Source organism: Phocoena sinus, chromosome 5, assembly GCF_008692025.1.
Source record: "Phocoena sinus isolate mPhoSin1 chromosome 5, mPhoSin1.pri, whole genome shotgun sequence".
In the NCBI taxonomy this organism is placed as follows: domain Eukaryota; kingdom Metazoa; phylum Chordata; class Mammalia; order Artiodactyla; family Phocoenidae; genus Phocoena; species Phocoena sinus.
In genome coordinates, this window is record NC_045767.1 from 35,374,137 (window position 1) to 35,396,845 (window position 22,709).

At 36.6% G+C, this 22,709-nt stretch overlaps 1 protein-coding gene across 1 annotated transcript; it reads left to right on the top strand.

The window, feature by feature from the left end:
- Positions 1-1,243: 1,243 nt before the first annotated feature.
- CXXC4 (CXXC finger protein 4) lies at positions 1,244-20,336 on the top strand. Its single transcript, XM_032631963.1, is given in 3 exon segments — positions 1,244-1,723; positions 1,726-2,346; positions 20,292-20,336. Coding segments are annotated over 3 exon segments (1,146 nt in total).
- Positions 20,337-22,709: the final 2,373 nt, after the last annotated feature.

Consider the following 22,709-nt stretch of genomic DNA (forward strand, 5'->3'; position numbering starts at 1 on the left):
TCTTCATGGAACACCTTAAATGATTCCCCCCTACTTTTACTCAATGTAAAAAAATCAGTGACTGTGAGAGATCCTCAAAAAGTCCATGCTTTCCTCTTGTCTTGGGAATAGACTGGAGTCTCCATTAGGAATTATTGGGAATATTCTTACAGAGACTGCAGGCACTTGGTTTAAAACCTTTGACATTTTTTTGTATTATTAAAAATTTTTTTTAGTCTAGTCCATCTTTCTTTTCTTTCTTTTAAACAAGTAGAACACCACCCTCTTACCCCCTCCAAGCCCCACCACCAAATGGCTTGTACAATTGAGACCCGTCCTTGGTCCATTGAATTAAGACCCTAACAGAGCCAGCTGTGCTGGGATTCAAACTAATGACCGCAGACACACAAGGACACTGTGGCAGCTGGTAGTTCTTTTCTCCCTGCCTCTTTAGTTCAGATTGTATGTGGGCAGTCTCTTAGCTCTCAGTTGTATTGTGTTTGCTTACAGTTTATACTCGGATGTATTGCAGACTTTCTCAGTACTTCATTTGCTAATTTCCTGTTCAGAGCATTTGCATGCCCAGGCAGCACTTGTTCATACATTTCAAAATGTTTAAATGCCCTCTGCTTATAGGTAGTATCGCCCTCCCACCCCTGATTTGCATGTCTTTAAGCACTCCAATTGCCCTTTTCCCTCGGCATTTGTCACCCCTGTCTTTCCTCTTTCCCTGGGTATCCTGGCTATTAATACATTTTCTCAGGAGGGTTATAAGAATGGGGGGAGGAGCCGTGGTGTGCTGTGGGGAGGGAGAGAGCGGGCCTGGGAGCGTGGGGGAAGGATGGGAATGGGGGGGGGGGGTCACGTCTTGATGATTGTTATGCAAACGACCTGACGAAGAATGTGGGAGCTTTCAGCGTCTGCGGTGGGGTAGTGAGGGAGGCTGTTTATTTATTTGTCCATCTTTTTCCTCGTGATGCTTGTTGGAATGACTTTCTTTATTTTAGTTGTAACAGTTGGAGGATAATGCAAAGGAAGACGCTACCTGGGAATTCACCGTCTGTGGAAATGCGCCCCAGAGAGGAATAAAGCAGTCCTCACCTTGCTCTCCCCACCCGGACCCACTTTCCCCTCCCGCCTCGGCCCCCACCCCGGCACCACCATCACCCCCTTCCCTCCCCCCCACCTTTCCCCCTTTCCCACCCAGGTGTCGGACCAGACGGTCCCCACTTCCACCCTGCACCCCTTCTTCCCCCCCTGTACCATGAACACCAATGTCTGCGTGGAGCCCGGGCCGAGCCCGGAGGCCCCGGGCTTGCCCAAGGAAAGCCACCTGCCCGAGGGGGCCCTGAACAGCCTTGTGGATTACAACTCGGAGATGGAGCGCTACCGCTCCTTTGCCACCTCCTTCTACAAGACCAACGGGGGCGCCTTCCCGCAGGCGGCCAAGATCGCGCGCATCACCACCCCCATCTTCCCCAGCAGCGCCGCCGCCGCCGCGGCCGCCGCGCGCATCGGCATGTCCCCCTGGAACTGCGACAACGCGGCCACCGCCGCCGCCGCCACCGCCATGCTCTGGGGCAGTGGCGGGGGCGGCGGAGGCGGAGGCGGCGGCGGCGGGGGCGGCGGCGGGGGCGGCGGGGGCAGCAGGAAATCCTCCGCCGCCGCCGCCTCCTCCTCCGCCGCCTCCTCGGCGATCCTCCCCACCGGCGGTGGCGGCGGCGGCGGCGGCGGCGGCGGGGCGGCGGCGGCGGCGGCGGCGGCGGCGGCGGCGGCGGCGGCGGCGGCGGCGGCGGCAGCAGCAGCAGGACCAGCATGCACCACCGAAACGACTCCCAGAGGCTGGGGAAAGCTGGCTGCCCGCCAGAGCCGTCGTTGCAAATGGCAAATACTAATTTCCTCTCCACCTTATCCCCCGAACACTGCAGACCTTTGGCGGGGGAATGCATGAACAAGCTCAAATGCGGCGCTGCTGAAGCAGAGATAATGAATCTCCCCGAGCGCGTGGGGACTTTTTCCGCTATCCCGGCTTTAGGGGGCATCTCATTACCTCCAGGGGTCATCGTCATGACAGCCCTTCACTCCCCCGCTGCAGCCTCAGCAGCCGTCACAGACAGTGCGTTTCAAATTGCCAATCTGGCAGACTGCCCGCAGAATCATTCCTCCTCCTCTTCGTCCTCCTCGGGGGGAGCTGGCGGAACCAACCCGGCCAAGAAGAAGAGGAAAAGGTGTGGGGTCTGCGTGCCCTGCAAGAGGCTCATCAACTGTGGCGTCTGCAGCAGTTGCAGGAACCGCAAAACGGGACACCAGATCTGCAAATTTAGAAAATGTGAAGAGCTAAAGAAAAAACCTGGCACTTCGCTAGAGGTCAGAGGAGATGATTTCTTGTTTCCCAGTCTCCCCCCCTCCCTCCTCACTCCCCTGTCCTCACCCCTTCAGGGCTTCGTGTCTGGCTTCAAGATGCAGTACCCCTTTCCTTAAGCTTCATTCAGGTTGAAAGATACGGTTGTAGGTGGTTTGCGGAGGTCATGGCCTCTCCGCCACCCTCCCCAGCTGCACTTCGCCTGGAACCGCCCTCCATATGGGGAGGGCGCCCCTCCTTTTTAGCTCCGGGAGGAAAACTAATGTAATTGGTTTGAAAAATCAGAAGTTTCACATTCAATATGGTCAGAAATTTCCCTTGGTGGTTCAAAATGACCCCTCCCCCCTTATTATTATTTTTAAAAGCATCTCTGCCCAAAGGGTGGGACACATAACATTCTATATACTTTTATTGGGCGAGACTTATTAGTGGCCCAGTTGTAATAGTGAGGACACAGTTTGTGGCACACAAGCCTACATTCCCATTAACACACACACACACACACACACACACACACAGTAATCATTGAAACGGAAATACATTAATTCAAAAGGGGATTTTCTACCCTCTTCTAGGATAATTTTTCTCCTTACCATGACAAAATGTTTGTTTCCTCATTTTATTTTCTGCATACTTGGTATTTTTCCGGAAAGTGGATATAGTATAGAAAGCTGAACACCATTTGCAGTTTTTAAGGAGAGATGACTTAGAATAGATACAATTTGTAGCAAGTGATGGTAATTTTATTTAAGAATGTCTTACATAGCTTAGAAACGAATGATTCCTAAAACTCAGTTACAAAAAATATAAATTTGAGGTTCTGCATTTAGCAGATTAACCATTTTGTAGTCACAAAATTGTTCTATACACCAAGCACTGTTTTGTTGGACACCCTATTTGGTCAATAATAGTTTCTTTTTCCTATATGCCCTTAAAACAGACAACGTACAGATTATCACTAAATTACTTGTTAAATTAGGCTTTTAATTATGTTAAATACAAAGATTGATGTGTTTGGTGGAAATTTCATATGGTGACCTGATCAAAACAAAAGGGGAAAAAATGGAAAATCAGAGGTAAATGGGTTTGGTGGCATATTTAGTAAAGAAATATGAACAGGTAATCATATTTAGCCTCTTGATATAATTTACAGAGTAGATGGCTAAGTGTTCATATATAGGTGGTGGATTTAGCATTAGGGAATATTCAATGGGCTGGATTGTAGGCTGAGAGTGGTACTCACAAGTTATCATCAGAGGGAAATCTGCACATTTTTTTAAAAAATTGTGGACATGGCTTAAAGGAGTTTTCTCCAAGAAGGACTGGTCTTTAAAAGGAGAAGGGAAAACAGTTAAAGATCTTTGCATGTTTGAACACAAGTAAGATACAGTTTTTTTTTTAAGTTTTATTAATATAAGTCAAAACAAATAACACTTTGGAATTCCCTCAAAATCAATTTATATTGATATCATTATTGATTATGATCAATTCCATCAAAATATTGCATTGATTCCTCTTTATAAAAGAACCCATCTCTGTTGAAAGTTTGACTTTACTCCAGGGTGGTTTATTACATTTCCTTTGGCAACTCTGCTTAAGCAAAGATAATAGCAATTATAAAGGCGTAGGTCCATGTGTTTTCTTAGGTGGCAAAAATTAGTTTTTAGCTTTCAATGATCTTCTCTGGATTAATATAACTTCTCTAGGTCTCTAAGGCCCATGGGCAGTTAAAATTCAGTTCATACTAAAGCCTCCTGTTATTGCCCAGTTGATAGCACTACATAGCTTTTTCTTTTTTTCCTCTCGAACTATAGTATCTAGGATTATAAAATCTAGAATTATAGATTTGGTGTTGCTAAGTGGCCTTCATCTTTTGCTAGACTCATGCTCTGCCTTCATCCCAATTTAGGGTATGTAGTAGATAGGACCACTGAATAATTCTCATTTATTTAGTAAGTAACCTCTCTGAACGAGTTTAATGTGAGTACCAAGAGGTTTTCTGCACGAGTTTCTATGCTGATTTATTAGTCTAAACAAATTTCATAAGTTTCCTTTTTTCTTCCTTTTGATAGTTTTCCCACAAACTTATCATGATCCTTAAGTTTCTTAGGCTTTTTGATCACAAAATTCCATAGTATTACTTTTTCTTCTCTTTTAAAATTCTGTTGATCTTCAGAAACTGGGGTGTGGATGGGAGGGGAAACACATTTCTCTCTTTGTAGAGCTCTCTGAAGATGTTCTCCTAGCTATACACCCCTTCCTACCAGAGAATTGATCTTGGTTCAAAGCTGAGATTCTTAATGGAATGCAATTTGGCAGAAAGAAAGAAAAAGTTTTGTTTTTTTAAAAATTTTAATTGGCTAACATTCTACTAGGTCATTTTAAAGCGGCAAAGGCAGCATGATTGCCTTAAGCACATGTGTAACCACACAGTTATGGTTGTAGGAAACCAGCTGGATGCATGTCAGAGTGACAGGGTTTACATGACAGAACCAAAGCTGGAGCAGTGGTTGTGGGATGGTGAAAAGTACCCCTGATGACCTGCTTCCCTCTCTAATTTGGTTTCTGTAACTTATCATCATCTGTGGAGATGTTTTAGATGTCAGGTAGCCTCCCTGGCTAAGGATGGTGATTTGGGGATTCATTATGGATATTACCTGTGGATTTCAGGTGTAAGTTCAGTAGCTAATATTTGTTGACTTTAAATTATGGACATCAATTAATATCTGGATTATAGTCATCACTACTATTCTTATTTATCACTTCAAGCCCCATGTGCTCTTCTTTCCCTTTGACTTATTCTCATGCCAAATACTGGAGGCGTAATCAGATTCTCAGGGTCAGTAAACTGAAATTAAGACAGATTCACATAGATGTGTTGGGATTCTTGCCCACATTTTTTAAAGCCTCCCCTCTGGCGTTCCTTTTAAAACTGCTTTACTTATTTCCACGTTTTCCTGCTTAGCCTCATGTTAAGAGCATCTTAACTCCTTTAAAATATATTAATAAAATCACCACTTTATAGTATTCCATATAACAATGCACATAAAACAAACTTAGTTTTCCTATGATACTGTGCACTGTATAGTTGCATATAAGACTATTCATTTAGTCAATTACTCTACTAAAAAAATTATCACTGATTATTCAAAGCAGTCATTACAAATTTTGTATGCCCCTGTGCAGCAAAACTTATCTTAAAAACTTGTATCCTCAATGATCAATATTAAGTTCCCATATATTTTAAGAAACGTGATTACATAGTATGATAATACATTATATGACCGACCTTTGTCTCACACAAAGGTAATCTCATACAAAGGGAATCCTGTAGTTTTTATATTCACAGCAGTTACATTTCTGATACTAAGATCTAACTTTTTTTAAATCTCCCAACCTGATATGACAAGGGAGAAAATTGTCCCGTGGGTAACCCCAGCCTCGTAGTCCCTGAACATTGTTCAGGTGACATGATTGATCTCTGTGGGACAGCATTAGAGACCACACAGATCTGGTTTCTCTCCCATTAGCTGATTTATGGAATTACATTAGTAAGCAGTGCCTCAGGAGACTTCCCTGCCCCCGCTCTTGGCTCTCTGCTGAGTGTACATACCGCTGCCACCCAGGCTTTCTGTGAGCTAGAGGCAGGAGTTGGAAGAACATTAGAGTAAAGAGACTGAGAAACTGGAAAGTCAGGAAAAAGGATAATCTCATCTTCTTTCTTTTCTTTTCTCTCTTTTAAAAATTTATCTGCTGAATGAACGGGCCCCAAATAATTTTCCGCAAGTTAGGTTGAGGTCCTAAGAGGTCTCGTGGAAAGCATCCAGATATTGCCCCATGCTTGGTAACTGGATTTCGAAGAGTGTTCTAAGGGAGGAGGGACACATTTCCTATATACGACGTTAAGTTCTAAGAGCTTCAACCACACAAATGGCAATTGTAAAATTCTGGACAGAGCATTGTCTGCGATTTTTGCAGGAAGGTGGCACCTGCTTCCCCACCTTTTCATTTGTAGACCACACATAAAATAGGTGTGTCACTCAAACTCAGACTCTGTATGGTTAAATAACAAAACCGGTCAACAATTGAACATGTCATATAAGATTTGGAAGTTTGTGACAAAAAAAACCTACAGGTAAAATACAAATGTTTCGTATCTTAAACTGCAACATACAACAGTTTGTCATTTTATATCATAGTTCAAAAATGGGTTTTCAGTTTTCAGTTTTAAGAATCAAAAACATCCCGGTATAAAAATACACATTTTTGTTTTAATCAAAAGGAAAGAGGAAACTTTTCAAGAAATTCAAACCAAATGATAGTAGATTAACACTAGAATATAATATAGAAATAACATAGGGAAAAGAGTCTGAATTTCATAAATGCTAAGGAAAAAAGCTCAGAAAAGTTCAGCTTTGACTTGTTGCCAAGACATCAAAGTGTAATGCAAGTCCAGTGAGATTCTTTCCATCACTAGATTTAATACAAGTTAGTCAAAGTTGTTTTTAAAAGAACCACACATTTTAAAATAATTCCTAAATGAAAATCATACCCCTTCTCATCCAAACATCATGCAAATTCTAACCAATCTTTTGGATGGCAATTAAGAATAGTAGAATAAAAGCAATTAAAAGCATTTGTAAATTATCCTATAAGAATGTTTGTTTGAAGTTCAGCTGTCATTAAACAAAATAAAAATAATCAAAAAGCCAATAACAACAACAAACTTTAGACTTTAATCATATAAAAGTATTTGGATATTTTAAGTGAGAATGGAAAGTATATCTAGTGATGAAGGAAACAAAAGTTACTTGATTTTTAAACTTTTTAATGAATTGATTACTGAAGCATTGCTGCATATTTTCGTTAGTTTTAGTCAACTGTTCTCCTGGGTGAATAATTAAGAATTTTGCACAGTGCAGACTTACAGATTGACAAATACAGGACAATTTAGTAAAATAGTCTGTAAGACTAAAAACTGAAAGGTGTGTAAAAAGACATGGGCATTTCATCCATATTTGTTCTAGAGTACAAGGTTGGAGACTGAAGAACTATGTCAGGGTGATCCTGGAGACACTGGTAGAATATTCCCTCTGGATATAAACGTAAACCAAAAAACTACTGGAGTGTTCCCCAGGAACAGGTTGAAGTGTATCTTAAAAAAAAACTCATCTGAAGTAGTTGGTGCTCTTAGAACTTACTGTTCAATCTCAATTGGTCAGATTGAATATGTAGTTTACTTTTACCAGAAAACAATTCACTTTTTAATTTTGCTTTTGAAAAATGTAACAAAATGTCCTACTATCCAATAAGTTTCACAAGCCTGGATATGCTTCAGTCTCTTACATTTATTTTTATTCATATTTTACAAATATTAAAAATGAGCTCATTCATCATATAAAAATATCTACTTAAATTAGTAGGTTAAATTCAAGATTTATTGAAAGGCCCATGTAAATATGCAAGTTGGAGAAAGGACTACTCTTTCAGTTTTCCTCTTTATTTTATTTTATTTTTTATTTTTTTATATTTTTATTTTTTTGCGGTACGCGGGCCTCTCACTGTTGTGGCCTCTCCCACTGTGGAGCACAGGCTCCGGACGCGCAGGCTCAGCGGCCATGGCTCACGGGCCCAGCCGCTCCGCGGCATGTGGGATCTTCCCGGACCGGGGCATGAACCCGTGTTCCCTGCATCGGCAGGCGGACTCTCAGCCACTGCGCCACCAGGGAAGCCCTTCCTCTTATTTTTGGATTAGTTTTTTAAAAGCAAAAATGAGCCCAAAATAATGGTAAAATCTTTCACCTTTATAAGTGTGATTTTTCAGTTACCAATTAGAACATCAGATGATCTTGGCTGGGGAAGTAGAGCACTCTAGATAATATCTTTTTTTTTTTTTTTTTTAACAAAAACCTGTTTTCAAGACAGTACTTTCTTTGGTGGGATCAGTGTAAATTTTGAGGATTTTGTGCATAATTGTATTCCTTCATTTGTGCTGCAATGCTTCTGCTCATTCTTAACATACTTTTTCATCTAGCATTTATGCTATTATCCTTAGTAGTTTCAAAATATTGAGGGAGGGACACACAGGTGGTTTTATCCTTCAGTCATATCTTGTTCCATCACATGCAAACACCTGTCCTGAAATTGAATTATTCTGCAGGGTAATCGAAAAGCCTCCCTCTATTCAGCATCACATGTTTTCTGTTGTTTATTGAGTTATGTTGCAGCATACTTCAGATGCGACAGACATTTAATAATGTTGAAGACTTAGCTCTGCAGGGGCTAAAAGGATCCCAGCAGGCTTGTTAACTTCTACTCTAAAACATTATGAGAAATATTTTTTTCTCTGTGAAACTTCAAGGCTTTCTCTTAATTTATTTCAAGAGCATAAGAATCCATAGCCAGGTATGAGAGCGAACCTGTGAAATTTTTTTGTTTTTCTATTTTTTTGATCTTTAACCTATCAATATCACGTTACATTTCTTACTCAGAAGACAGTGGCAAAGCAAACAACTGCTTTTCCAAAGAACTAATAGCTAAAGATGCATTTCTTTGGCTGATATAAAACCAAATATAAATTATATTTAGAAAAAATAAACTACTAGTTTCTTGGCTTTTCACTTATTTTATAATTAAAAATAATATTTGGGCCCTTGTGGCTACATTTAGGTGATAGATTGTGGGAAGAGCCACTCGTTTCAAGTAACTTACCAGTTGAACAATATTAGCTACATCAGCATTACTTCTCTGAACTTTATTTCCTCAACTGTGAAATGGACATAGTAATACCAACCTTCACTACAACTTTTAATATTGTGTGTAGGTTCATGTTCTTTGTATACTGAAAGATGCTATACGATTTCTCGTTCCTAATTTAAAGTCATCAATAAAAAGTAGAGGAGAAGACAATTACATTTACAGATAATTCAGTATACCAACAAGTTACTTATAGTTATCAGAAATTAAAGCCCATGTAGACTATTTTGTGGCTTTGAGTTTTCTGAATATTTGTCTTAATCATCCAGTTCACCAAAGATCTGGCATGATTTCACTTGGAAAGAGATAAACCTGATAAACAAATCCTCCTTCCTCACCAAAGGCACACCACTACCATAAATTTCTGTATCTTTTAATAGATTTTGTGTGTGTGTGTGTGTGTGTGTGTGTGTGTGTGTGTATGTGCGTTTCAACTCAATACCTTTTTTTGGCTACTATTTCCTTTATTTGGACAGACACAGGAGTTGTTCTAAATGTGCATTTGTGAGTTTTAGAAAATCATTGTAAGAAATGATTAAATGCTTGTCACAGATTCTGGTTGGAGAACATATTTATAAACACTGGAAAACTGTAGAGTTACTCTTGTTTTTGAAGATGGGGTGTGTGTGTGTGTGAGTGAGTGTGTAGGAAGTTAAACAGGTAGATACACATTTTGAGATTAAAAAGTGAAGTGACTATGCAGAGCTTTTTCTTTTTTCTTTTTAATAAGTAGAGAGTATTTATGAAATGAAGAAAGTTAGTGAGCAATAATAGAAAATGCTGTTGGTTTTCTGGGAGAAAATAGTGATAAGCCCTAAAAGATTTGGAATACTAACCAAGAAAGCTTTAAAAACGAAGGAGAAAGAGATATTCAAGCCAGGGTGCAATGCAGTATCTAGAAGAAGTTCTGTCAGGATAGGGTATGGAAGTCTGCTTTGCTGACTATAACTGCTGAAGCAGTTATAGAAGTTTTGCAGAGAATGGAAACAATAAAGGGGGGAGATAATGTTTTCATGCTTGACTCAATACATTTGGTTAGGGAGTCAGAGCTGAGTCTAAAGTTCAGTGGAGTGGCCGCTGAATTAGAGACAAGGAAAAACAGATTGTGTTTTAGCTGATGTTATTATGTTTACTTATGCCTTTGAAACATTTGGTAGAATAACTCCCGAGTGTAGCTGAATACTTCCAAGATGGGTGGAAGATGGGATTCCATTTAGGTGTCATATTCATCTAAACTCATATTTCAGAGGACGTTCTGGAGCAAGTGAAGAAAAGTGTCAAACTATGGGGGAAACTGTGGTGAAAGTGCTGCTTCTTGCTCAAGGACTTAAAAAAAGCCTGTGGATGATTGATAGTATCAAAAGGATAGAGATCAAGTAGGATGAGAGAAGAAAGGGATAAATGTTTATAGAGCAGGAAGAGTCATGGGCATTTCTGTATTTCAGCAAATCTGGCAAATTCTGGAGAAGATGTATTTTCTTTAAAACTTTACAGAGTGAAAAGAGATGAAGTAAATTTTTAAAAGATAATAGACTATATAGATTTAGTTGGAAATGATGATTATGAGTGATGGTGAATCAGTGGCAGAAAAATAACTGCTGGGCAAAGACTTCTCTATGGGAAATGTTCTTGTTTATAGGTTAAATGAGATCAAGGACGGTTTTAATGGAGTTGAGAATAAGGAAAAGAGATAAAATTCTCAGTTGTATGTAGATGAATGCAAAGTGAGATGTGGCATCTTCTCAGAAACACTCAGTGTGCTCTAATTGTCAGTCATGAAAAACAAAATAGAGAACACTAGCCTTTAAAATGCCAAAGGATATACATATTGGTTCTTCTATGTAAGGCTGCTATCCATAGAGTTAAATGCGTTATGAAGTGGAGTGGTTTTGGATTTTCCTCATGTGATGCTTTTCACATGTACATGTTATTTGTATGGTGTGAAGCTGTGTTTTGCAAACTACAGGTGACAACACATTAGTGGTCCATGAAAACCAATGTGTTGGCTTATCGCTAGGATTTTTAGAACATAGAATAGAATGGAATGGAGCAGAAAATATATGTGTATCACATGTAGTAAGAGTACATATTGTTAAACTTTTGTTTCAGTTATGTATGTACACATAAATGTATGTGTATGCATGTACTAGGCTGCTATGTAGAATGTATTTCCAACTGTTGATTGCAGTCAAAAAAGCTTGAAAAACACTAGTTTAGTGACAGCCACAACACTATTGAACAAATCTGTAGTGAGGAAAGAAATTACATTTGTAAATGGAACAATGTTACCAAGATAAAAAGTAAAATGTAAATGTGTTTCTATAAGCAGTGTGTCTTTACTTCTCCTAGGCAGGTCTGTACCTATAAGGTATATTCATGAATTCATGGTATATACTAAACACATGGCAAACCCTTGATAAATTCAATTCAATTCAACATATCTTTAGGTAGGAACTGTTATTTTCTGAGATTTGTAGTAAGTGCTGTGGATACATACACATACACATACACACATCTTCGCTTAAGGAACTCAAACTTTTCTTTATTCCTAACTGCCTTTTTAAAATACCTATGTCATTCCCTAATTCTACATCTTAATCTTTCATCCAAGATAATTAGCTCCCTACTTACATTCTTAATTCTCAGCCCCAAATAATGGACGCATTTCGAGTGATATAATTGTAACTTTAGAAAACTCTGAAAGCAATCTCACACCTATTTAAAAGCCTTGGGATTCCTTAATTCATCCTTGGCCTAGTTGTTCCCAGATCTAGATAAGAAACACATACTGCTATCTGTGGTTTCTACTTGGCTACCTCATGTGGTTATGTTGTGTAGTATTAAGTTTTCTATTAGTACTCCAGAATTTTTCAAGGAATAAGAAAAGAAAAAGGAATTCTTGCCTTGAACATACTGAGAATCTACAGTATGTCTTGTTATATCAAGCATATTTTACAGAGTACTGGAAACCCTTGTATGACCTGAATAAGAGAAAGAGCTATATTGAAAGAAAGAAATAAAGGAAGGAAGAAAAGAAGAAAGGGAGGGAGGGAGAGAGGGAAGACAGGCAGACTGTAGTGTTATAGATTAAAGAGAAATGAGAAAGGAGCATGTTGGCAGAAAGGATTGTCATGTTCAAGGTCATCGTTTTGAGTCTGGTTTAAATAAGAAATTAGTAGAAATGGTTAATGCCTCAAATTTTATTTTAAAGATGCCATGAGTCTGGGTTTAGATTCACTAGAACCACTCAGCATTTTTTCTTTTCATTTACCATAGTGGATAAAATAGTTTCATGTAAACTAACTAGATTTTTTTTCCTCCTAATTTCTCTTTAAGAGTAATTTGCTCAAGTCTGTAATTAGAAACATAGAAATGCCAAGATGGGAAAACTGATGCTAAAAATTGATGATGGTGTTTAGGGAGATAGAGGCCATCAGCATCTATAAACAACTAACTGTTCAAAAATATCAATGTAATTTTTAAGGGATTATACAGAGAATTTCCTGGAAAATACAGAATTGCACATATAGAAAAGAGTCCAGAAAAATGATGAAAAGAATATTAATCACTACAGCTTATAAATCCTGTGCCTGAAAAAGGTTAGGCTTATTAATTTACTCTACTAGTTAGTTAACTATGCGATTGTGACTCTGTTTGCATGAAGATGGAGTACATGATACACATAGAAAAAGAAGTAGTACATGGAAATTCCCTGAGGAGAAATTTGACTCTTAAATTAAGGACTTGCTCTAGAACAAGATATGGTGATACCATGTTAATGTAGACTGCTTCAGAGTGTATGCCCTCTTAATGAGGGAGATTAACCAAAATACATTTCTAAAGAGCCAAGTAACATGTAATAACTTGATTAAATTAAAATTGTTGACTATATACCTTTTAATTTTATTATTTAAACAGAAAATTAAGGGAAGAAACCAAGAAGTCAGCATGACTGTGAATTTAAACATTCAGTGTATTGGCAATTGCGGTTATTAAAAAGTTTTTTGTTTTTAAAGAAATACTCCAAGCAACATGTGATTCTCAGAAGTATAGTTTTAATCAAGTACATTATTTTGCTGATAATATCTAATGACTGTGAAATGCTTGGAATTTTCTCTAAATTCCTCCAAGCAATTAATGGACATAAAACATGCTTTGGTTTCTAGACTGGGTCTATCTCAGTGGTTGGCTTTTTGTCATAGAAGGTACTGAACCAAATGAAGTTCAGTGACTACATTCAAAATATTATAGAACTCAGCCCAAGAGGAATTTTCTATTAAACTTATTTTCACTTTTTATGTAATATAGAAAAAAATGAATATTTCTCAAATTCCCACATCTCTAATAATCAAAAAGAAGCACCATAATTTGAATTTCTTATAGAGATTAGGTGTAACTATTGTATTTTATTTGAATAGAAGTTAGAGGCTGTCCAAATCATGGCTTTGATGGTTTTAAAAATCACCTCAAAAAAATTTTTTTAAAAATTACCTCAAGTTTTTTAACTGACCTCCCATTTCTTCACATTTTATGTGAATATTTCTTCTCTTCAATAAAAGGTGACAGTTCACTGTCTGCTTTAAAAAAATAACCAAAATTTTAAAAAATTGTCCAACAACTTGGTCATGAAAAGAATGCTGGTGGTGTTTTCAATAGCTAATTAGCAATGATCTCACCTAAAGGTATTGTTGTAGTCAACAGGAATCAGTAGAGTGACTTTGAGGGGAGATAGAATTATTTAATTATTTAACATTCATATATATATGAATTCATACATTCATATATACGTATGTCTATTCAGATTCATTATCATATAACCATATATTTTTTCATAAAGATTTAAACATATTGGCATATATAAATAAAATTAACTCTAGATATTTTAATCATTCTTGACAGTATTGATTTTATTAACCTGATTTTTGCTTTTTTAATATCAATTTTACTTTTAATTTCCTTTCACACTTCCTCTTATACATAGGTTAAAAATAATATATAAAATATTTTTTCAAAAGCATCTTTTAAATTTATGGATTGTTGAAAATTTTTTCTCTTTCTGCTTATCCTGGTACCATCCCTATTATAGTTTATTTTTATAAATCCAAGAATATTTTAATCACTAAACTACCCATGTGTAACACAATAAATTTGCTTATTGTTGGAAGGATGTGGTTTGAAGTGTTTTTACCAAAAGCAATTGAAATATAGTCCTATATAGCATTAATCAAGACACTTGCCTAAATCAAGTAGTTACATTAGATACTGAGGCCAAAAGTGGGTGCCTTTTTTGGCCACTTCTGGGCCAGTGGGAACCTTGGTGTCAAACTGTTACTTCTCTTCCTACCAACCCACTCCTTCCCTATATACACACACACACACCTTTGGACAGTTGTTTTCCTTACTGGCTCTACCACCATATTGACTTGATTTAGCACCTTTCCAACATAGTATATAATCTCATCTTTCCATTTACAAAAGTTAGTTAAGTTTAAAGTCATGCCGTCACAGTGGTGATGGGGAGGGTGGTGGTGTTCTCATAGGAGGGCGGAAGAGGAAGAGCCCTCATATTTGCAAGGCAGAAGAAGTAGCAGGAGCAATAGCCCACAGGGAATCAATCCTAATGAAAAAGCCATCTCTAGTTCCACCATTAATCAGAGAAATCCTGGCCCCAAATGTCAGTTTGGAAACCAGAAAAGTGGAATGCTCCTTATAATCATATTTAAGACCTCCAAAAATGTGAGTCATAAAAGTTATGCAGTTACTTATTTGGTGCTTTCTCCCTTTAAAAGAGGGGTCTAATATTCCCATTAGTGGTATTTGATAGGTGTTTTAAGTTTACATCTGGATCACGGCCAAAATAAGGTGTGAGCATACCAAAGACTTGTACAGTTATATGATGAATGAATCTGAATTATGAGAAGAATTAATCTGGTAGACAGCACATATATGATACATGTAAATTACAACAGGACAGAATGAGAAAGTAAGTTAGGTGTACTTTGAAAAGGGGAAACAGTGTATACTTACATTAATCCATATATTTTAAAATATTGGAATTGTTAAAATATAAAGTTATTTTTTATTATAATAACAGTAAATTATTGGGCTGTGAGTTTATCATTTATCATAAATTAATTGTTCTCTCAAACTTACTGAACTATGCTATACCTGTGCTTGCTAATAATTCTACTATAGTTATTGGATTATGGTTTTTAAAATATACTATTTGTAAATAGGATATAGAAAAATATTTTTGCTTAAAACATCTTGGGGAGTCTCTAACATTTACTAGGTATCATTTTAGACCATAACTACTGATCATCCAAATTTGTAATAATGTGCATGTGTGTGTGTCTTCACATTCACAGTATTGTACAGTATATGTAATACAATTTTCCATTTCTCCAATTAGGTTTTGAAATTTTGTTGGTACAAAAATTAAGAACCTATATAACTTGATATTTTAGCATTTTTTGTGAATCAAATCAGAAAAAAAGTAGTTTCTTTTTTAACCATGAGGAATCCTTTTCCTTTTGTTCAGGTACAATGCCCCAAAGTTTGAAAGTTTCATATGAAGCCAAAACAAAATGTAATCAAATGTCTAAAGGCAAACAATGATTCCTGCTATTCTTTTTTTGTCATATTTATTCATGTACTTCCTGTTGCAGAATTTCAGTGATTCATTAAGGTTTTCAAGTTCTAGTGCAAAGAGGTAAATCAAATGCGGTGAGGGGTTCCAATTTCAAGGACTTAGATGCTCAGAAGTCTAAGAAACTTATAGTGGAGCTTCTCACAGTGAAAACAAAAGTTTTTATTTGAAATGTATGTATTACAAAAGAGTTTATAAGAAGCTGTATTGGCTAACTACAATTCGAAATTGCTTTGCTTTTGGTTGGAAAAAGCATACTTCCCATAATTATATGGGGATCGGAAAATGATTGGGTGTTTATGTTTCTTTAATTAATAATAAATGGGGAAACAGGAAATTATTTTTTGATTAATCTAAGAATAATGGTACCCCAAAATACTGACTTCAGCTTGGGAAGTATTGTATTAGAGCCATCCTGTTTTACAATAGAATTCTGAAGGCCTATGTGAATCACTGAGACTTTTGGATTAGAAACTACATGAATAAATATTGGAAAGATATAGTTAACTTTAGTTACAGAATTTGCTAATGTCTTAATTATTATCTCAATTTATAACGTTTATGCATTCTGAAGTGAATTTCAGCATCGAGTTGTCTTTTATTTGCTCTTTAAAAACTCATGTCTAGCTTTATTAAAAATGAATACTGAATACTGCAACTGAATACTGCAACATTTTACATATTGTATCTAGCTAGACGTGAATAGCCAATCCCATATAAATTCATATGTAGGAAAGTATAGATACCCAATTTCAGTTTTTAGGAGATGAGTTTTTATTAGGCTTGACATATTTTAAACAAGAGTATGTAGGTGCATGCCCGACCTAAAGATACCACAGTTCACGTGACTGCCTACCAAGCACCAAAAGAGAAAGTTATGCTCAAATTCTTAAGGTAGTGGATTTGGGGATGTTTACTGATTTTAGGTCATTTAATTATTTCTTCATTGCTGATTTAATGAAAATCAAGCTGAAATACATTTCTGCCAGAGACATATTGATAATTTTTGTATTCATTTTTTTAAAGAAGTAAATGTAAAACGTACTTAGGTTTGGATTATATAATTATTTTATTCAATAATTTGCCTTTTAAAGTTATTTAGGAGGAAAACAGAAGGCATTCCTTTAAACTTGAAGGTCATTCTGGGTCTGGCTCTTGTAGGGGTGAATTCCCTGGAACACCATACTTTACAGCAGTACCAGAAGGAGAACTGGGGGCTGCAGGTTTCTCCCCAGGCCTCCTGGGAGCAAGGCTGCTGTTTGCCAGTGTTTGCACCGGTGTGAGCGGTGAAGACTGCCTTAAACAATGCTGATCAACTCAATTCTATTCTTTACCTCCCCACCCCTTTCTCTTCCTGGAGAATCTGGCTTCCCTGTCACTCAGGATAACAATTTCCTGCAAGCATCACTGAGATCCAGAAAGTCACTGTAATCTCATCAAGAATGTGATTCCCCAGCTGGGACTCTTGAATTTATATAACCTGAAAGTATCTGGTTAGGGTGCTTAATCCACCACATTGGTGTGGTGAAGCCCCCCAACCATTTAAAATAGAAGTCCTCTTACAAAGACGACCTCATTAGAGAAGATATGTCCCCAAATTAGGACAGACTTAATTAGAACCCATAATTTAACCCAATGGTTTACATATGAAAACAATGTTGCTACCCCCATTCTGGCTTAAAAGAATCAATCCAGGCCTTAAGGAAATTTCCAGTGAGCCCAGTGAAAATTGGGCAGGAGATTGGATATACATCTGTTTTGTGTGGCCTGTGGGATGCTGAAGAGTTTTGTTTTTTTTTTTTAACCCTGAAACAGAACTTAGAGAATCCTCACTTCAAGTTTCTGGTGAATGCCTTGAAGATTTGTTCCAATTAATGCACCAGTGGTTTTCCTAAATTTTCTCACATATTTTAGGTGATTTCCCAACTAATCATTTTTAGGGTTCAACCTCAAAGATCTTAATATAAGGGAGAAATAATTTTTAATAGGTGCATCCCTGCTTACCTTCTCCCTTTCCCTGTAGCAATGAATTGTCTGTATCCTTATTTTTGGAGATACATACTGGTCTCAAAATTGTATACATACTAATATGTACACATCACAGTGCAATTTTGTGACAGGTCATGTCAGTAAAGAAAACTAGCTCTCTGCTTTTCTCATATCGGCATTATCTAATTACTATTTAGTGCTAACAAGCACTGAGAAGCGATTATCTTTTTCCTCACAACAATGACCTTTGATCTCGGGTGGCATTTTATAAAGCTTGCTTTTCCTAAATATTGCAGATGAAATTGAGTGGTGGAAAGGGGCACAGGAAGAGCCAAGAATTGGAAGAGAGATTTAAAAATGAAACTAAGACATAAGGAGTTCATCTCATTTAAAAAATGTGCTCCATATATTTCTTCTGTTTATCTTCATAAACATATATGTTTATCAGGATACAAGATATATAAGTATATACTTACAGTCTTATTTCCAGTTGGCATCTGAGAGTAAGTTGGCATCTCTTTGTCACATACTGTACACATAAATGTGAATATATATGGATATATATGCACATGTTTATTTTTCATGTGTGATTCTGCAATGCATGGATATGCTTAGATCTAACTTATCTTGTTAAAAATGACTACATTTATATAAGTATGCATACTTATATAAAATTTATTCTTAGTTGGCATCAGGCAGCAAGTTAGCATCTGGTGTAAACTAGGTTTTCATTTACTGCTTATATATATATGTGTGTGTGTAAAGCACGAATATTAAGATGAATGAATGTATTTTCTTATTATTTCATACAGTACTTTTAATAATGATTAAATAAGTGTAATGAGCATATATAATTACATATATCATTTAAAAGTTACTTTTTTAAAAGTAGTAAAGGGGTTTTTCTCACCAACCAAGTCAAATGATGGGGATCCAGGTATGCGTAGTGAACTGGCGAGAAGAAGACAGATTAACCCATGAGGAGTAGGGAGTACAATGTTAGTCAGTACTATTTTTCTGGGAATAATGGACCTTTCTGTTTGTGATTTTAGAAAATATTCACAAGTTTTAATATTTTTTGTATACCTGTATGTAAACTTGAATTAGACAGCGTTAGTTTGTTCTTAACACGTTCATTGTGAAATATATCATGTTGACTATGAGCACAGTTTTTTTAAACTTCTATTTAATACAGATAAGCCAAAATGGTTATTTTATTCATTTAAATTTCGTTTGACATCTCAATTAACACAGTTTTATTTTTAGATGACATTGCTGCGGTAGGACTTTGTCAACCAAATAAGTCATATATGAGAAAGTAAATAAAAGCTAAGCTCAATTATTAAAGAGTGTTTGTAGTAGAATTTTTCATGTATTTTCAGAAAATTCAAGTGCTGTTAACACTGTCTTAAGATGTGTTTACAAGGGTTTTGTGTGTGTGTGTGTGTGTGTGTGTGTGTGTGTGTGTGTGTTCTTTTATACCTACTCAGTGTTTTGGTAATATTCAACATACCAATTTACATACTTACTAGTCTATAGCAGCTGTCTTATAGGCTACACAGGCTTGTTGGACAGGTCTAAGGAAGAAAATCAACTGCTTTTTGCCCTACGGGAAAATTTACTCTTAGCTTGTTTTTCCTCATGTATCATCAATATGTACTCATGTGATTCTGTTTTATAAAGAGGAGTATGGCATGATGAATTACTGTAACGTTAATAAATAAAGGAAAATTTGATAGCTTAACTACTGTTATCCAGCGAAAAACCCCACAGTAACTGTAAGCTTCTCGTTAAAAGGATTGCTCATACATTTAGTGCTGGCTTATTACTCCTTTGGAAAACTATAGTATTTTTCTGGTGCAAAAGGATCGTTATGCTCCATTGAGTATCATTGGTTAGTTATAAGTTTGTCTCATATATATGACATTAATTTGTTGCAAATGCAGACATTTTAAAATAGTGGTATATTTTGTCCGTATAGTTCTCATTCCATTATATGTAGGAATGTTTAGCATTAGTAGTTATTAAATACAGACGTAATATTGATGTTATATTTGTTGTCCTGTCGTAAAAGAAACTCTCCAGAATAAAGAAATTACTTCACTGAATTCTGAACATCAGCCTTACATAGGCTGCATATGTATGTAGCAGATACAGATTTTAAGTATGCTTGCTGGCTCTAGCAAGCATACTTAAAATGCAGCCTATGTAAGGCTGATGTAAGTATATACTGTATCTGGTCTTCCTACTATTGGCTAATAGTTTGAACCTCCCCCTTTCTTCTGATTGCCATCCATGTTCTAGGCTGTGTGTCCTATATTTTTTAGACCAATATGTTTTAATCACTATATTTAGTAAATTATCATTAAAGTCAATATTCTAATTTTTGTAATATTCTAAGATTAAACATTTGTTTTTTATTAAATGTTGAAATATACAAGTCATTATGTTGTGTATAGCTGACTGAAAATATTACTGAAGTGTAAAGGAGAAAAATCTAATTTTATATTGACATAGAAAGAAAGCTTAACTTGTTTTCTTGCTCTTTTTTTATAGAGAACACCTGTTCCCAGCGCTGAAGCATTCCGATGGTTCTTTTAAAGCAGTAGTATATCTTATTTTCAAGGCATTTGGAAGTGAAAGGCAAACTAAATGTCTTGTTTTAAGAAACTGCTTAGTCCACCACTGAAGAAAATATCCAGATATTATTTTCATTTTATGTATAGGGGTTTCTTCAAAAAAAAAAAGGAAAAGAAAAGAAAAAAGACATATAAAAATAATCTGGGAGCTTGGGGAATTGGCCAGTCTATTTACTTTCAATACCCTGATTCTTTCTTTGATGTAATTTAGCTATCCTAGTGAAGTTGTTGTCTATTTTGAAAGTGGCTGTAAAAAATAAGTTTGGGTAAGCCCCTGCTGTAAAATCATGTATCTTTGCAAAGTACATATCTATACTTCATTTTCAAATATATGTGTTTCAGTACTGTAAACTGTACAGATAGCAGCTTGTATTTTGTGTGTTTAGACACAAGGAGACAATCATCTCTGAGCATCTATGGAGATTAACAGTTTGTACACAACAGTCTGGTTCTGCGAGTTAAATCTGGAGCAATAAATTTTAGCTTTAAATATTTTTTGCCAGTTGTTTCTAGGAGCAGCAACAGCAGTGGCATGTTTTGCCATGCATCTTTCCGTAGAGACTTGATGCCAAGTTTTATAAGACTAAAAGATGATGATGCATCCAGCAATTACCTTCAGTTGTATTGTTCTAAGAGGGGAAGATGTTAGGAAAGTTTCAATTAATCTTTTGAGCACTATATTAGAGTAGTGGTTATGCACTTGCATTGCTTACAAACGAGCTGTACAGAAGGGTATACCTCCCAAATCCTTAGTGTAGTTGACTTGTCTCGGGTGGCACTGTAAGGCGGAGTACTCAGAGTAGTTGGAACATGCAGAATCAGTTGTATAATTTTTTTTTTCTTTAAACTGTTTTCTAGGATACAGGATAAAGTATCATATCTTAGGGGAGAAATTTATGACTGACTTTATTTTTCCCCAGCCCAACATGGGTTGTATGTATTTTTTTGTTTGTCTATTTTTTGCTCTTTTTTTTTTTTTGGTAGAAAATAAATAAACACTTAATAAAATGTACCCAAATGTTTAAATTCCATGTATGATATTAAAAGGGTAGTTTTGTTTTAAAATTTGAATACGTAAAGGCCTCCTGCCTGAGGCATGGCTAGGTACATTTTTAAATTCAAAAGAATGAAATACATTCATGAAAGTGAGGCTTTTAAATCTCTTTTTATCTTCCTTTCTCACAGCCTCCTGGTTGCAGTGGTGGCCTTCCCCTAGGCCCTCAGTGGAATGTTCCATTGCTTCCATTCCCATTTTTGTCACTGGATGCTTTCATTCCTGAGAAGGCAGGACCACAGTCTGTGGAATTCCATAAATGCAAACAGCCCCTAAACAAAAGGAGCTAATGCTTCATAGGACCCGTGCTACCTTTTCAGGTAGCATTTGGTTTTCTTCTGGCAGTCAGGGTTCTTAAGGCTGTCCCATTAGGACAAATGTTTGTGATGACATGATCCCTAAGAGCTTTCTTCCTTTCGTTCTTTTTTTTTTTTGCTTCTGCCAGATTAGAAAGACTATTTTCAGCGTCAGGAATAAAACGGAGTTTAGCAAAAACACATAGAGTATCCAAGTTACCATGTTACTGTAACTTTTGTCCTCTAGTCACTAGCCAGCTATTGTAGCCCGTGACATCCATAAACCTGCTGAAAAGTTAGCAACATGGATTATGTGAAGAAAAATAACTTGAGAAGAGAAAGGGTGATGAAAAGGACTGTAAAGTTTTAGAAAAACTAACAGATGAATAATTTTAAAAGGCTAGTTGTAGTTTTGAATGGGAAATAATACGGACAGAGGAGACTTTTTTAAACTCAGAAAGAGCACTTCATCGTTGGGTGTGGAGAAGGCACTTACAAACGCCAGTGTGAAAAACAATGTGACTTAACTTGCCTACGATCTGAATGCAAGGTCTACAGTTACTGTCAAGTAGACTTGTTGAAGAAAATTCATTATGTATTACACTTATCCATGTTTAGATAAGAGAATTATCACAAATTAAAACGTGATGTATATTAATTTTGAGATAGCTTTCTACCTGATGTATATTCCTTTGAAGGTTCTAGTTGGAATTTCTATTTCTGCTGTGGGACCAATGAGAGCTGTATGAGTTCTTTCTTGTTCCATGTTTTATTTTATTTGACTTTTTTTTTTAACCAATTTGCTAATGAATTGCAAGTAAGTGGAAACTTACTTTCACATTTGAATGGTAAGGTTGCCTGGCTTTTTGGAAAATGATGATTGTTATTACAGAATTGAAACAAGCTTTTATTCAGGCTGCATTAGGCATACGGTAACATATAAAGGTCTCATAGCAATGTACTGTGAGTCTAAAATACATGCTAG